The sequence below is a fragment of the Zalophus californianus genome, chromosome 10 (assembly GCF_009762305.2).
Source record: "Zalophus californianus isolate mZalCal1 chromosome 10, mZalCal1.pri.v2, whole genome shotgun sequence".
NCBI classification, from domain to species: Eukaryota; Metazoa; Chordata; class Mammalia; order Carnivora; family Otariidae; genus Zalophus; species Zalophus californianus.
Genome location: NC_045604.1, coordinates 45,301,556 through 45,319,298, shown reverse-complemented (window position 1 = coordinate 45,319,298; position 17,743 = coordinate 45,301,556). Strand labels below are relative to the sequence as shown.

Sequence of the window (17,743 nt, the reverse complement as noted above, 5' to 3'; positions counted from 1 at the left end):
TTAATTATTGCTCATTCTTGCAACTTCATCACATCTGTGAATTTGTGCATTTGTAGAGCTGATGGGATTGAGTGGGCTGCCCCTGGAAACTGGGGGCAATGAAAACAAAGTTGGGGGTTTTCCAAGCTGGTGCCTGACGCAGTACATTATCCCTAAAAACAGAACCTAAAAGAATGGATAGGAGAAGCCCTCTGTACCGAAAATAGGGCAGGAGAGAGATGAGTGGAGGGAACAGAGGGGCAAGATCTTCTGCGATATTTAAACGGCCCCCTCTCTGAGACCCAGGAAAGAAGAAAGGTACACAAAGGAACAAAGCCAGGTCAACTGTTAAAAATTATTTAATAGAAAGTCCAATGTCAAAATGTAACAATAAACAAAAATACACATGTATAAATATGTATATATAATTAGACCTGTACACTTTCTCAGACCCTTTTCAAAATGGAACAGAATCATCATTACATCTTGGTGGTCAAATCAACAATAATATTCAAGCGACGTGGACCCACTGGTGCCGTGGGGAATATACTGCAGAAGCAGTTGGAGGGTTCAAAGAATTCCAATCATGTGAGAGCTGGGAGGACTGCCAAATGTCCTCTTCTGGAAACCCAGAGAGGGAAGATGAGCAATCCCACGGCTCTGGACATTGCACCTGATCTTTTCTTAGCACCTGTAGCCACCACTGTCCAGGGACAGCTTTCCTGTTGGGCAGGTTTTTCATTATTGAAATTTAGGTTGTTTAAAGTTTGCCCTGTCTCCCAGATGAGAAACTCCTGGGATTTTTATCTTAAGACCTTCTTATTCTGTAGGCCAAGTGCCAGCACAGTGGTTTGGGGATGGATGCCATGAAGGTGTGCCGATTTGCTCTTAAAACAGTAGTGTCCAAAGTGGGTGTGCACATACCAGGGGGTACTCAAGGTCCCCCTGAGGTGTTCAGAGAGAAGATGCCAGAACCACTGTTTATAATATTTTGTATCTTATTCTTTTAAAATGGCTACACTGTGTACTTTTTATAATATGTGTCTAATATAGTAGTCCAGGAGTATGTGAATATAGGCTTTCAATAAATTAATAAACATCCAGAGGGGGTGCATCTCACAGAGTTTTCGCCGAGAGGCGTGTACGGTAGAAATAAACGGGCACGCACTGCTTTATAGAACTCACGTGCATGCGGAGCGCTGGGGAGGCTGCCCTGCTGGGCTCCCATGCCCACCTTAAGGAAGCTTTGCAGGTGCTCAGAAGATCATTGCCCCAGGATACCCCTCAGAACCAACTGAGAGCGGATGCCTCCTAATCCTGCCACGGTATTTCACTTGAATGTAAGGCCTTATTCATACGTAAAACACAACACAGAGCAAATACACAGCCACGGACAACTGGCAAGGAGGCATTTTGATTCTTTCCTGGTGACAGTGAGGAAACCAGACTGGAGCAGACAATGGGGAGAGGGTGCCCTAAGGCAAACCTGGCCGTATTTCATGACCATCCCCCTGCCGCCACTAAGGGGACCCCGCAGGACCCTAATTTTAAGGTAGGTGTGTGTGAGGCCAAATGCTCTGTCAATTTCCAGGATCACGACTGCCACAGGCCAAATTCTAATCGAAAGGACTAAGCCTGTGGGATATTCAAGTGGGAGCCACAAGACACAGAATTAGAAATTCCTCACCAAGGAGCCAGAGGAGTATCTGGGAAAAGAGTATGTGTGAGCCAAATCCTTTCCAAGGGTTCAGAAGGCTGGTGTTGCTTTTGAATATGCCAAGCTGCACCCAGAAGGGCGGGTGTTGGGGGTCTTGCAAAAGAGGTCAGCCCCAAGGAATATTCAGGGCCCTTGGGGATCCCTGGAGACCGAACTACTCGGCTAAGAAAAGTGCCTTCAGCACCTAATTCCTCCAACCTCTCAGGGAAACCATGTCACTTGTTTGAGCCTTTACTTAAGTTTCTAGAAACCAGGCTGCCGCACAGCTAGTATTTTGATTCATCGAATTCTTTCCCTTCTCTTATAAAATTTCTGATTATTTGTGGGGTGGGGGGAGGGAAGAACCCAACGCTCTGAACTCTGAATAGGTTCTCTGGAAAACCTAAAAGGCACTGTGAGGTGTCTCCACAGAGAGCCTGCTTCTCCCCAAACCTCCCTGCCTCACGACCGGAGGGCACAGGGCTGAGCTTGGTGGCCCCCCTTGTCCCCACGAGGTCCATGGTGGCTGTCTAGACTGGCAGGTTATTTGCCATGTGCATACAATCCATTTGTGCTTTTTGTTTTGTTTTGTTTTTATTTTTTACCATCCCCTTTCTTTGGCAGGATTCAGGTGTGCACTCCAGACCTAGCAGAGGCTTGGCCGCAGGGCATGACCGAACCCGGGGAAGGGCTGTCCCAGGGCAGCTGCCTCTGGGTAGGATGAAGGAAGGTGTCACACTAAGCCAGTGAGCCCTCGGCTCTTTCCCGGGAATTCATCTTAGGGCACCCCCCCATCGCGGGGTCTAGGCCAGCCTCGTACCAAGAGGTATTTTAGCCTCGGTGGCTCTACGGACAGGTCAGGATGCCCAGGCGCTGTCCCCTGTATGTCTCTAAGCCAGAGCTAGCCCAGGTTAAAGCCCCTGAATTCAAACAGCGTTTGGAGGGAGGATAAGGTGCTGGGATGGGCGGCAGAGGACACATGGGGACAAATCATCTCAGCAAGCAAGTGTGCGCTCCCACAGCAAAACGGCAAACCCGGGCTCTGATGCTGACCACACTTGTCTCTCTGGCTGACCTCGGCAGTGACCTCGGCTTCGGAGGACAGAGCATGGTCTACAGCTCTTCCCTATCCCCCCCCCCCCCCCCGCCTCGGCCACACGCGGCCTCTGGGACCAGCCAGCTGACTGCCTGCCCTCACCCCCCTCCTCTCCTCTCCTCATTTCCCAGCTTCAGCTGCTTTGCTGCATGCCACGACAGCCTACACTCCCTTCTTTGGGCTGAGTCCCATGCTGGGTCCTTTGTAACGCCCTCCCTCAGTCCTCTGACACACTTGAGCTTGGATGTCACCTCTTTCTGGAAGCCCCCAGATTCTCCAAGCTGGGCAGCTGCCACTTTGAGATGCTCCCACAGCACCCGGGACTGACGCTTACGGTGTCCACACTGTCTCCCTGACCGATGGTAGGCTCCTCGAGGGCAGGAGCTGTGTTCGGCTTAACCGGGTGTTACGGGCGATTATACCAGGTGCTCTGTACATAGTCTGCTGGATGAATGAGTCTGCAACCCTGGAGAAGGCAATGCTAAAGATGCTCCATCTAGGACAACCCAGATGCAGGGGCCCCAAATCCACACACTGGTGTTGGAACGTCGCAGCACAACGGCTGGGCTGCCAGTCAGGGCCACGCTGGACGAGCTGGCGAGTGCGTGAGAAACGCTGTGGTTGAATATGGCTGCGCGTGGCCCGTATCCTCAGGGATGCGCCCTTTATGCACCAGGGGTTGGGACAGGATGCCGGCCCCAGTATCCAGGCTAGAGGCCCAGCTGAGGCAAACGTGCCAGTGGCAGAGCATCCTGGTCCAGAGAGGGCACAAGGCCAGGTTGGCCAACAGACCTCCGTTCTCCTCACTGAGTCTAACTCAAAGTTTTGCAAGAGGGATCACTAGCTTTTCCTGTTCTGGCATTATTAGAGTTATGCTAATATTTTCCTAGATATTATCTCAGAGATTAAAAAGAGCAAAGTACAGTTCTTCCTTGGAGTATTTCCATGATAAAGTAGTTATATATTTTCTTTCTCTAAGTACCTGTGTGTGTGTGTGTCTGTGTGTGTGTTAAGAAAAGAGATCTGAATTTAGAGTCCTAATAAGGCAGCTGCCTGGTTCTGTTCCAGGAAAATAGATATGCCTTTTAAAAAATAAATTTGCATCTTGTTTTGAATGGAAAAGCTGGCTTGAAATCTATTGCGAAGCCTCCCTTCCCTCGCTCACTTGACGGTCAAGAAAGAATAGTCCCTGAAGGTCTGGACTAAAATGCCAAAAAAAGGGGGCTGTTTGAGCCCCTCTGGGTCTAGGCCAAATGGCCCCTAAGGTTCTAGAACTATTTGCAACCCTGGAGACCCTATGGCAGTTCTGGCTGAGTTTACGATGTTCTTTTTACTGCTTTTAAGTCTTACTCAATCGTGTTCAAAGCCCTGGGCTAAAAATAACTCTTGGAAAGGGAAAACGGGAGAATTCTGGGTAGAGGGGGAAGACAGTATTAGAATGAGGCCTTTGGTTTAGAACGAATCTTGCTGAATTAAAGCCACTTCTCTGGCTTACAAGAGACAAGAGCCATTTCCCACATCATCTTGAGGGAATCTGACAACTGCCAGGTTTGAAAGAGGCAAGATCTTGGGGATAGTTTTCATAGAAAACTGAACATACTAGCACCCCCTCTACACAAGGAAATGTTTTTGATTCTTTCAAGCCCAGTGAGGGCAGGGGTGGGCCCCCTCTAGGCACCACCTTTAACAGTTGCCATGGAGATGTGAGTCATCTTTTTTAGAGGACGAGCCTTCAGAAGCAAAGCAAGGAACTCTGGGAAGTTCTTGGGCTCTTCTGACCTTGGACACGTTATTTAAATGACTGTCCAAGTCACGACACGACTCTCCAAAACATTTAAAGTCTCAAAAGAGATTCACATTTAGTTGCAGTGCTTCAACTGGCCTGGAAAATACAGACCTGGTTCAAACGTCAAAAAGAGACATCCAGCCCTGGCCCACAAGAAAGGATTTCAAGTCAATGGTCCAGGCCTTGCGTCTACCTTGGACGATCGGGTTCTCCCACACTTCTCTGCAAGATTAAGGCTTTTCACCCTAAAATGATGCAGTCTGGGATGAAATAAGCCTTGGGAGCCCAGAAACAATCACAGCATTCAAAGGCCTGTTCTGGCTGCCTCTGGAATTTCACCGTACAAGTAACAGGTTCCTTTTCCAGATGCCGAAAGGGTTCCAGGAAGTGAGACATGTGCCTAAATCCCCAAAGCCTTTTCCTTCTGGGCACTAAATTTCTGTTAGCCAGCGGCCTCTTGCGGTATGTCTGTAGCTCGCCAGATTTGGGAAGGCCAAGGAAAACATTCCCCATGGCAAACCCAGCTGGTGATGAGCCAAAGAGTGATTCTGGAAGAGAGAAGTCCCAAAGGGTTCTTTTCACAGTGTTGCAAAGGGTATAGAAAGAATAACAAAATTCAGAAAATACTTGAATGACATCTTTCCTCCTTTCCCCATGGGCACTGATAGGGGATAGACACATTCTGTACTTAGGATACGCTACTTGGAACATGAGGGTCACAAATGCACTTCACGGGATTACCGGGAGGATGACACAAGACAATTACAAAATGCCGAGAACAGGATATGGCACGGAGTGAGTATAAATGATAAATATCAGTTCCGTTTCCTCTTTCCCCAAGATTAGGTTAGATCCCAGATAAGGTACAAGAGTCTTCCTGAAAGACGTGGGAGAGCTAGTGAGTCTGAAGGTTGGTCACATAAGTAAATACATTCACCCAGCATCCTCGGTTTCTGCTGTAGTTTTTGACCCTTTTCCGGAGACACGCGAAAAGGTGACTGAAGGACATTTTTCCCCCTTGGAAAAACATGTCCATTCACTGGCAAAGGCAATTCATAGAAGTCATTCACAAAATTCCAAAGGTTTATTGCAAGGGCATTTGCAGTGGGAAAGCCGATTGCCTCACCGAACTGAACGCAGGTGCGTGGGGGCCCAGGGGTCTGCATGCGACATGTAGAAGCCAACGTCCCTGCCTCCAGCCACCTTTTCACCATGCCCCCAAATACCCATTCCCTCTCCCCGACCAGGTCTTCTTTATCTACTGGGGTTTTGCGCCACTTCACAAAAAACTTACTTTCTGAGAGGTACCAAGAGATAAAGCTCTGAAAATGCCTCCCAGGGGCAAAAGCACAGAAGGCAGATTTTCTGTCAAATGATCCAGTGCAATCTAATACTTCTTTTTTTTTTTTTAAATTTGGGAGTTGGGAGGAGGGAGGCTGCCTTAGATACCAAATCGTTTTGCTTTTCACAAAGAACGTATCAGAGTCCTCGAGTCCAAGATTCGGAGTCAATATTTTCCTGGCTTGAGACATGGATCATTTTTCTTCCTATGAAACCAACATATTTAACGGGGTTTCTTTCCTAAGACCAGTAGGGATGGAGCGCTCCTTTCAGATTCTTGCCTAATGTCTAAGCAGAATTTGTAACCAACACGCTGGCCTGTATCACAGGCTCCTGAGGTAAAATTCGTGAGAGGTAAAATCTCTGTTTTTAGCAGGCTTCTGGGACAGTCTGGCCCTTAGAGAAAAAAAGTCTCGATGAGGTTGGGAGGAGGGCAGTTAGAACTCGAAGCAGGATGGCATCCAGTGGGATGGAAACACGGGTGCCATCAGCCCTGGGCTGCACCGGCGGGCTGTCCAGTTGCAGGCGTTGGGGGGGGGGGCATCCGGGGCTGACTCTGGGGGCGCCCCCGACATGGAGGGGCTTCCCTGCCTGGCACAAAGGACCTGAGGCTACTCCTTCCTCCGCCAGCCTAGTCCATCTCTCACTCGAGGCGGAGTAGCCCAGTCTCAGAGCAGGGGCCGTGCAGAGGGGGAGAGACCAGTCCCCCCCGCAGGCCCGTGGGTGGCCCCTGCCGCCGTCGCGGGCTGACCTAGTGTCCTCGTCTCTGGACTTCATTCATTCTTAGTCCCTAAATCGGCCAGAACACCCCTCCGTGCTCCAGCCTGGGGGCTAGGAGGCATGGCTGAGGTTCTGTGCCAGTAACAAACACGTATTCGGTTATGGACAGCAAGTACTCCATGATCCTGAATCTCCGCCAACCAAAAGAAAGCAGCGCATATACTGCTGAACTCTGACAACTCCACAACTCGGAGCACATAAAGCGAGTGTGATCCAGCTGTAAATCTTCTAGATGGTCGGCCCCACCCACTGGCGGCCAGGCCGCTGGATTGTGAACTGCACCCAAGCCCGCCGCCGTGCTATCAACTCTCTCTGCTGAAGGTGTCTCACAGTCCATTTTTCATCCTTCCTTTTTCTACCTCCTTCCCCCAGGCCACTCCCCGCTCCCCTCCCTCCCTCCTTCCATCTCCCCGAGTCGTCAGCGGCAGAAGCACTAGTTTCTGGATGATTCTTTTCATGGTATCTGAGACAATCTGCTTCATGTTCAGATACATGGGGAGAAAAAAAGGGCAAAATATTTTTGCATTAGACCTTTTGCAGAAGCCATAAAAAAATAAAGTACAAACACAAATCACTTGACAATTTTATGATTAAAGCCAACGATGGAAAAAACAGACAGTTTAGAGTGTTGCTAACATAATCAAGGACCTCATGCCAACCCACTCAACCACCCCATTTCTCAGATCTATTTCCAGATATACCAAATTTGTCTGCAGATGAAATCACATCTGCACATCAAAGAGTTAAACTTGGGAGACAAGAACTCCAGGTGAAAAGCCCCTGGGTTCACAGGAACCAGTTTCTAGTTTTATGAAACACTCAAAAGTCAACTTCCCAAGAAGCACTTGGTTCTGGGCACATGTATATCATGTCAAAATGCTAAACAGGACTAGAAAAAATGATATGAGCATGTATCATCTTTGGGTAGAAGGTGGGCGGTTTTTCTGGGAAGACACTCTCTGAGACACCAGGTAGAGCAGCCCCGTGGAAGATGCTTAGTGCCTGCGACCCTCTTGCTCGAGAAGAATCAGAAAATCACATAACAGTGAACAAAGTCCCACGTGGACAAGTTTCAGGTGGGGCTCAGCAGTTCATTTACAGCTGAGGAAAACTATTTTAGTAACTTGGCCAAAAACCATACAAAGGGAGGGAACGTAAACCCCTAGGCGACTTGACTCTCTCTGCATTTTTCTGCTTGAAGCAGGATAAAAAGCCTTAAATTTTGGCCGCATCTCTATTTATGTAACAACCACAGCTGCTCCCCAAAGTAGCTGCGGCTGCCTGAAAGAATTAAGGGCTTTTGTTGCTACCATGTGAGTCCGTTTTCTGTAGCACTAACAGAGTTTCCTGCCCCTCACTTCTGTGCCCTGGGGTCTAACGGCAGATAAGGAATCTCCCCATTAGCCCATCCCTGGCGCCATCCGTTACACGGATGGATTTTAAAGTCAAGGCTCATCTTCTCAGTAAGAGCACATTTAGCTTCTTATTCTGGTCTGTGGCAGGTGATCTCTTGGCTACCCAGGACAAACAACGACTCCCCACCTTTGGACAGTGGCAGTGTGGCTGATCCTGAGCCCCTCACATTCAAACCCCCCGAGAGAGAAACCTACAGTGCTCCTTCTGTGTTTCCGTGGCCCAAAGCCCCACCTGGCCTGTTGGCATAGCATTTAGCAGGGTGCCCCGCCCTGAAAGTAACAAAGAGAACCCTCGTTCAAGCTATCAAACGCGTTAAAAAAATACAAAAGTTATTTTCTCCTTTTGATTGCTATTTACTTGTGACAACATTTGTTAAAAATATTACTTCTGTCTTTGAGAAGAGATCATTCTCTTCATATAATATGGAAAAATAAACTCTACCAAACCCACAGTTCACATTCCCCCAACACTGCCCCAGGGCTTTGGCTTCCGCATCTCCAAATAGCATCACCAGGGTCAATGTACTAGGTTTCCAGTAGGCGAACGCTTGGCACCGTCCTAGCCAGTGCCACGAGTGAGAGAAGAAGTGGCAAGACTCACGGAACATTCGGAAGGGAGCGAGTGAGGACGTAGGATGGCTTATCTGCTGACAAAAGGAAAGGACACAGGGTGGTTTCGGGGCTTCCTAAAATGTCGAGGGGGATGTCCCCTCATCTCCCCTGACCACTGGCAGCCCTGCCAATGGTGGCGGATGATCGATGGGAGGGTAGGGAGCCAGGAAGCTCAATTATCGGTGTCCCTGCAAAGGAGGGCTCATCTTCCGCACCCAAGATCACGGTAAGACACTGAACTGGATGAATGGGAGAAGACAAGGATGCATAAAAACAGTAAAATGTTTATTTTCTTAGAAAAAAAAGGGGGGGAAGAGGGATTCAAAATGATTGTGATCACACTTCCATCTGCATCTGAGCAAAGCCAATGTTGCAAGCTTAATCCTTGATGAAGATACCTAGTCAATGAAACCACCTGCTGCCCACTCCTACGTCACTCCGTCACTCCGGAAGTCACGTCCCCACGTGCTTTTAATGGATAATGGCTTCTTTACTTCTTCTTAGCAGGGAAACAAGGCTTGCCATAGCAACCATCCCATCTCCAAAGCACAACACTGCCAGTAAGAAGCAAGGCTCTGGACCGTTCGGGAGAGACAGAGAGGGAGGAGAGAGGGAAGGAGACGCTTGTCTTAGAAGCAGAACAGTTCTACAACAGAAGTTTGATATCTGAGTTCACCACTACCTCATCTTATATAGAAAATAGTTTGGAGAGCATCTGTAAAACCAACAGTATCTTTAAGGTGAAACTGCAGAGTTTTGCTGCATACCTGGACACAAGAGAAGTGAGAAGTTGCAACAAGTTTTAACTAGCAGCAACAAAGAAAGTTCGATAACAGTTTTTGTGTGTGTGTTTGTTTTTAGCAATATTCCTTTGCAAGTTCATTAAGAAACACTGTAATTTAATGGGGCATAGGATATGGAACGATCTTCTTTTTGCTAGAGTGCTGTTCGCTGAAGAGAACCGACCTTGGCAAAGATTTCAACCGGGGTGTAACCTATTTACACAGCAGTAGCTCCTGGTTTCAGTGGTAGAATGGATGCTATGTGATATCCTCCTCTTCGGAACAGTAATCTCGACCCTTGAGGGGAAAAGAGAAGGGCAGCAGGTGAGTGAGGAATTCAAAGCAGAACCCGAGACAGTGAATCCCCAGCAATTTTCTCTCAATGTCTATATCCTTGGAGAGAACTCAGGCTTTATCAGCGACTACGGGGGGGGGGGGGGGGGGGGGGGGGGGGGGGGGGGGGGGGGGGGGGGTGGGGGGGGCGGCGCGCACAAGGGAGAGAAGTCACAAATTCGCGTTGGCTGATTTATCAACAGTATATGCCTCAGGGCACGGAAGTGTTATTACCAAGCCCAAAATAAGCCCTTACTTTATATTGGTAAGAACTTGTATTAGGCACATACGAGACTCAGTCTTTCACCAAGAAATTACCAAACGGATGATCCATTCAGGAGACCAAGTTCTCAAGAGCAAGAGAAACTGAAATAAACAATGAACAAGTCACTTTTGGCTGGTGTCAGGGCTGCTCATAATCTACGGTTGTTATCTCCATGCCTGGAATTTATAATTCTACAGAAGGGGAGGGTATAATCCAGGGATGTCTTAGTTTGAATCCACTCTAACAGGGGGTTAAAAAAAACCCCAAAGATTCACTGACAGCTGTATAACAAATCTGGGACTATGTCTGGTACTATGCTTGGTACGTGTAGGATGCACAAGAAAGGCAAAAATGCTTTTTTGGTTCATTCGCTACCAAAACAGGTCACTTGAAGGCTTAAGGACTATACACAATCGTTACTTTTGAACATTTTTCATCCTCTCTCCAGGAGGTTATACACCCTATGAGGGCATGGTTAGGACTGGGATTTAAGCGTCACATCTGACCCAGCTGGGTTGTCTTGGTCAAAGCATTCAGCTTCTTGGTCTGTAATCCCTCGAGATAGGACAGGAACAAAAGTACCCTCCCTGCCTGCATCACAGTATCAGAGATAAGGGCTTTGTAAAAGGTCAGGTATTAATACTATTTGTACCCTTCAACCTGTCTCTTTTTGTATACACATGCTTAAATTTGGGGGGGGGGTATTCGTTTAAGATCAGAATTCTCTACATAACTGGAATTTATTCTTAAAAGTAAACTTAAAGATAGTAACAATTTTGCATGAAACTAGTTCTCAAGTGTCTTACAGGTTTCTTTGTCACAGTATCTGTACACTGAACATATTTCATGTTCTCCTAATAGTTGAGCGTCATCATAATGAAGGGCTGTACCATCTGGCCAGACAGTCATCCTGGCTCTGTGACTTACTAACTCTGGAATCTTTGTCAAGTTACCTCTCTGTACCTCCGTTTCCCCATCGGTAGAGTGAAGAAAACAATAATACCTACTTCACATGGTTGATGAAGATTAAGCAATAGTCGTAAGGCGATGGGATAGGGCCTGGCCCAGCATTCTGTACACGTTGTATGTGTGTATGCAGATGTGTTTGGTAAAAAAAATGCTGCCACGTGGTGAAGTCTCTGGGGCCTGCGAAGCACAAGAGGTTGCCAGCTCCCATGCTAAATGGCCCCAGCTTGCTTGTTCTCTTTGAACGGGACTCACTAACGAGCATGCTTTGGTTTCCCACCCCTGCTACTTGCAGAGTTTCTGAGCCCCATGTCACCTCCAGGCTTACTTTACCTGTGGCGTGAAACATCTCCTGGGCAAAGAAACTGGGTAAGCAATCTCCCCAAGAAGAGAAGCATGCACCCAGGGGAGCCATGTGTTGGAGAGCCGGAAAGGAGAACCTCGTGGACCCTGACGGTTGGGAGTTCAACTCTTCAATGGGAGAAACAGGACACATCCAAACACACCAGCACAGTGCTAGAAACAGATCGCATGATGCTGTCCCACAGATCCTCAACTCGTGAGGCTTAGGGAGGAAATCTGCAAATGGGCACCGGGTGTTTAGCTAGAGGGGAAAAGCAGGGCTCGTGCAGTTTTTATTAGGAAATTAAAGAGGACATATCCAGCGTATAAATGGACACACTGTTGCGGGACAACAGGCAAAATACTGGGCTTTGGTTTCCTGGGGATAATCGTGGTCTCTGTTTCAGGGTTGTGATCAGGATTCAGTGGGAAAAACAGTGTGTGGCAGGTAGTCCGTCAAGGTCAGCTGCTGTTGCTATCACCGTGATCACTGTTGTTATATGCCCTGTGTCTGGCCAGCCCCCGGGCAGGGGCTGGGGTCTCCTTCCTTGTGGCTGTCGGTGAGAGGACTGTGGTCATAAACTGTGATCAGATAGATGGTGGGGAGACCTTCCTCCTGCCCCACCAGCCTTGTGGCCCAGACAGGCCAGAACCCTGTGCACTTGGATAAAACTTCCATGGCTGACACCTAAGGCCCTTTCCTTCTTCTATCTAAATGAGGCCGCAAATCAAAGGCTCAGCCAGCTAACGTGTTAACGCAGCAAGAGCTTTCCAGAGCCTCCACGTTCACTGCCACCACAAGGGAGTACCCCCTTTGGAGGGACAAATCTATATCAACTGTCTGTGTAAACCCAAGACTGCAATGATCATTTCCTGAGCATTTGCTTCTCGGAAATTATAATCACTCTGAGGAGGAGGAGGAAAATGACATGAATTGCTTTGCAGACACTTATTTCCTTGAGGGCTGACGCCGACCCTGTCAGGGGGAGTGGCGCCCTGCTACCTGGAGGGAAACCTGAGAGGGGCCCAAGACCACAGGGTTCATCCTCACCCTTTTTGTTATGACTGCAGTGAGCTGACAACTAAATTCAAATTGCAATCAGTTCCATGCTTGTTATTATCACGGGCCTGCAGCTCCGAGAACCAAATATTTCATGGATGGAAAACGTGGAAATCAAAGGCTTGGAGGGTAACAGCTCCCAGAGGGCCGGCGCCATTCTAAGGATGGGGAACCTGAGAACCGTTACAGGAACACCCCACCTGCACATGGGCAGGCCTTCTACAACATGACTGCATGTCTCATGTAAATTTATAAAGAACTGTGCTAAAAAGAGAACCTGAAAACCTTCAGCTGTCAGAAGACAGAGGTGGGAGTGAGCTGGGTTTGGGAGGAACATGGCAATCCTCCTAACTGAGGCAGCCCTACCCTGTAAAGGGGCTACAAAAGGGACGTCTGTAAAGAGGCTCCCCGCAGTCAGAATTGGGACCGGTGGACACAATTCCACCCTTGTGCAAAGGACCCACCAAAAGCTACAGGGAACAAGATCCTTACAAGGCCCCCGCAAGCTGGAAGGCCAGAAAGTCCTGGTGATGCTGACAAGGAAGGGTTGTTTGAAGAACCACGGGGGCATCTTGGTGCAGACTCAAAAATCTCGAAGAGCTCTTGTCTATGGAGATTTTCCCCACCACACCCCTACTCTGTATAAGTTTCTGTGTCCTCATCAGCTGTGTGTGCTATCTCCTTGGAAACTCAAAGAAGTTTATGTCAGCTCAGAACATACATTTCCAAGGTTCTAGGGTAAGGATTCTTTGTTTGTTGAAATGTCCAGGCTAAGAATTAGGGATATTAAGGAAGAGGGAAGGAAAGACCATTATCCTAATTTTAAATTCTGCTAAAAAGGAGCAGCTCAAAGAGTGACTTCAAATAAGAGAATTGTTCCCCCAAAGTACCTACAGTGCTTTTCTCCTTAAGTTTAACTAGACAAATAGTCAAGGACTGGCCGTCCAGTCACAGGTGTGATTTTATCTTGGAAGTCTCTAGTACATTTCTGTAGACCTGTGTGCATTCAGCCTAATACATACACCTCAAGTACATAACACTCAGCTGTGAACTGAGTATTTTTCCAGTGGGGTAGATCAGAACCATATGGTTGTTACTGCGAGGATGCATCAAGTCTCCATTTCTCCATCTATAAAATGGGGACAGTAAGACCTAACATGCAGTTAGGAAGGAATGCAGCTGCTGAGGGAATCAGAAGTAATACATGTAAGGTGTTTAGCAAAGCTTGGCACATGGGAGGGAGGTAATTAATAAATTAGGGCTCTAATGATGATATTAAAAAATGAGATCAACAGATGCAGGAGTGAAAAAACTGTCTAGGTGAGAAATTGGGCCCACAGCTGAATGAGTCAGTTACATTCAAGTCCTCAAACAAGCCAAGCACTTGGGTGCTTGTCCCTCTTCCGCCGTCCTGACTGGCTCCCCCTCCTTCAGCCCTCCCCACATCCATCACTTCTCATTTTCTGGATCTCTGCTCAAATGCCACCTCAGGTTCCCTGAACACTTTATACACAACAGCACTTCCCTTACTCTGCTTCATTTTTGTTTATATTACTTATCATTTCCTGACATTAATATATTAATTCCTTTCTTTATTGGCTGTTTTCTCTCTTGAATAGAACCAATAGGTAGGCAGGGACTGTTTTATACAATGCTGAATCTTCAGGACTCAAGACTAGTGTTAGCCACATGTGAGATGCTCAGTGAGTATTTGTTGCATAAGTGAAAGGATGAAAAGTATCTAGAGTTATATAAAAAAAAAAGAAAAATATCTAGAGTTGTGAAGTTTCAGAGTTGAAAGGGGACTTAGAGGTTTCCCCCTCTGACCTTGCATCTAATGTAGGATGGGTCTCCATTTACCCCATTCCAGACTGGGAGCCTTCTCTTTTAGGCTGGAAAATGTCAGATAGTTTTCCATGCTGCCCATGACACTGTTCAACAGCTGGACCCAAACTCTGCCTCTTTCTAATTGCCAAAGAATGGCTTAATCTAGGCCTTTGGAACCAAAGGATCATTCTTCCCAGACCGACAGCACACCTTGGTCCCTCATCTGCAAATAACAGGGCTCCATCTAGGTCTCTCCCTTGCAAGGGTGCCACTTTCCCCATGATCTTATTAAAACTGACCCATCAAAAACATCACCTGCACAGAATAAGATATCCCAGATACACAGCATAAGAGAGGTAAGAATTCAGTAGCTGACAAAGGGGATCACCAGGAATGACAGATTCCAAGAGAATGGATGTGCTAAATCTTAATAATACAAACAGAACTTCTGTCAGGGTTCTGGAGAGGAAATAGCTCTCAGGGAAAGAGGGAAATAAACTTATACAAAGGAATAGAAAAAGATTGCAAGGGAAAAGATAAAAAGAGGAACACACTTGATCATGTGAAAATGAACTTTTGCAGGGTAAAAAATAATAAAATAAAAAGGCAAATTTCATAATGGGAAAAATACCTGTAGCATATAATGTGTCAATGAGTTATAGAAGGAGCTCATACCTATAAAAATGGACAGTAAGAGGATCTCAGTAAGAGGGAAGGAAGGGTATATAACTGGAAACTCATTCAGAATGAAGTAAGACCAGTGAACACAGAGATAGAAAAATGGTCTGCTTCAGTCATCAAAAATATAAATCAAATAATTAGATATTATTGAAAATAGCGACACCCACTTCTTGAGAGTACACGAAGAAATGTAATTCTCCTATCTTGCTGGCAGCTGTGTCAAATGGTATAGCGGCTCTGAAGGGTACCTTGGTAATACCTACTATGAGTCATAAAAATGTTCATACCCTTTATTATAGCAATCACTGAAATCAGTCTCAAAGATAAACCCCCAAATATAGGTTTTAAAAAAATACATGCATTGTTTCCCTGGGGCTGGAAGTGGGCCTGGGGATTGACTGTAAGCTGGCAGGAGGGACCTTCTTGAGGTGATGGAAATGTTCTAACACTGGAAGGTGGTGATGGTTGCATCATTTGGTAAATTCACTAAAAATTACTGCATTGCACATATAAAATGAGTAAATTTTATGCCATGTAAATGATATCTTCAGAAAGTTCTTAGAAGTATATGTACAAATATTTTCATTGCAGCCTTTTTACTAGGCATGAAAAAAACCTCAATCAAATATCCCAAAGAAAAAAAGTGGTTTACTAAGGGATGGTCCAAGCACACTCTGCGACCAAAGAGGCACATAAACAAAATGACCGGACCGTCACCCCCTGTGTCCAGCGGGTCCTGCTTGGATACCACTGCATTTTCAACATATTGTTCCCTTCTCACAGACCCCCCTCCCCAGCTGTCACCCTATGGCCGCTCAGCCTTCACGGTGGTGTTCCAACATCATATCTTCAAGTGACATTTCCCCCAGCTGCTCAGGGAGAATCTTTTCCCTTCCATTCCCACCACCACTACTTTATAGTGATTTTAGCCAAAATGTTTGCCTCCCTTACTCTAGGCAGCAGAAGTGTCTCATTCATCCTTGTGTGGCCCACGTCACAATGGTTATGAATACTCAGGCATTTGGAGGGAGGTGTTGCTGTGTATGCATGTGTGCGTGCGCGCGCGTGTGTGTGTGTGTGTAGGGATGGAGGTTGTTACATGATGTCTTCTGGAAGTGTCTTGGACTTTAATAAGTGAAGCAAGTTGTCACCACTTTGTGGATCGCACTAGGAAAAGCAGTCCTCTTCAACAACACCGCTGATAAAGAGTAAGTTTTGAACACCAGAATCAGCAGAGACTGGGGCACAGTCTGGGTCTCAAGAAGAGCCTGGAATTTAGCAGAGGGCAGCAGGAATGCAAGATGGGGGAATAAAAGCTGGTATCAGAATCCTATGTCTACTACTTAGCATTCTTATTTATATAAATAATGCTTATGTAAACCACATAAGGAATCATGTCTGGTTCTCTCTCTCTCTCTTTTTTTTGGACAAGGCAATTGCAATTTTATGTTTTGATTTAAAAATGTGCATCTGGACAGCTAAAATCTAAATTCTAAGTCAATCTAATGCAAGTGTAATAGGAACACCAGCTGTCCCTTTTTTAAAAAAATTAATTCCAGTATAGTTAACATACAGTGTTATATTAGTTTTAGGTATACAATGTAGTGATTCAGGAATTCTATACATTACTCAGTGCTCATCATGAAAAGTGTACTCTTAATCCCCACCACCTATTTCACCCATCCCCCACCCCCTACCCTCTGGTGACCATCTGTTTGTTCTCTATAGTTAACAGTCTATTTTTGGGTTTCTCTCTTTTTTTTTTTTTCTTTGTTCATTTGTTTTGTTTCTAAATTCCACATACCAGTGGAGTCATATGGTATTTGTCTTTCTCTGACTTATTTCGCTTACCATTAGACTTTCTAGATCCATCCATGTTGTTGCAAATGGCAAGATTCCATTCTTTTTTATGGCTGAGTCATATTCCATTGTGTATATATACACACCACATCTTCTTTGTCCACTCATCTGTCCATGGACATTTGGGTTGCTTCCATATCTTGGCTATTGTAAGTAATGCTACACTAAACAAAGGGGTATATATAGCTTTTCAGATTAGTGTTTTCGTATTCTTTGGGTGGATACCCAGTAGTGTGATTACTAGATCATATGGTAGTTCTACTTTTAATTTTTTGAGGAACCTCCATACCGTTTCCACAGTGTCTGCACCAGTTTGCATTCCCAGTCTGGTTCTCTTTTTATAATATTCATCCCGGAGTCTTAAACTAAGTCTTGGTTGTTGTCACAAAGTTCTGATTAAACCTCACAGGTACTGCAAAGGGGCCAGACAACTAAATATTTAGGGAAAACTCTCATGTTTGTAGAAAGCAAACATTAAGTTTTGTAACGGAGGCTCATTATGGAAGTTTGTTTTAATGAGGCTTATTTCTGTCTCAAACTGTGAGCTACATTTGTCATAAAGCAGGCTCTTGTTTTGCTGACTGACTGACTGACTGACCAAAGGAAGCATTCATTCTTCTCTCCTTTACCTCTCTGGATGGACACCAGGAACCACGTTAGTTTCTGCCCTGTGCATTATTTTTGATTCTCCTACTTCCTGTCTGCTTCCTTGATATGATTCCTCTTCCTCCTCTCTCTTCCTAATCGGGGGCATCCTGAGTTTCAGTTTCTTGACATAGTTTTGCCTCCTGGATAGACTGCTATCCTGCACTGTGGCTTTCAGGGTGCCCAAGAACACCCCAATTAAGGAAACACAACTGCTGCGACTGTATCTTGGCGCAGAGATTTAATGGGCCACATCCTTGCGCTGCCCACCTAAGCC

The 17,743-nt window shown here is 46.3% G+C and overlaps 1 protein-coding gene across 2 annotated transcripts in view; it reads right to left on the bottom strand.

Annotated features, from left to right (window-relative positions):
- Positions 1-322: 322 nt before the first annotated feature.
- C10H1orf21 (chromosome 10 C1orf21 homolog) overlaps positions 323-17,743 on the bottom strand; it is a 230,139-nt gene continuing 212,718 nt past the window's right edge. For both annotated transcript variants that reach the window (XM_035722350.1, XM_035722349.1), the window contains exon 6: positions 323-9,784. In XM_035722350.1, the coding sequence (XP_035578243.1) occupies positions 9,746-9,784 (39 nt within the window). In that variant the 3' untranslated portion in view covers positions 323-9,745. The remainder of the gene's footprint in view (positions 9,785-17,743) is intronic.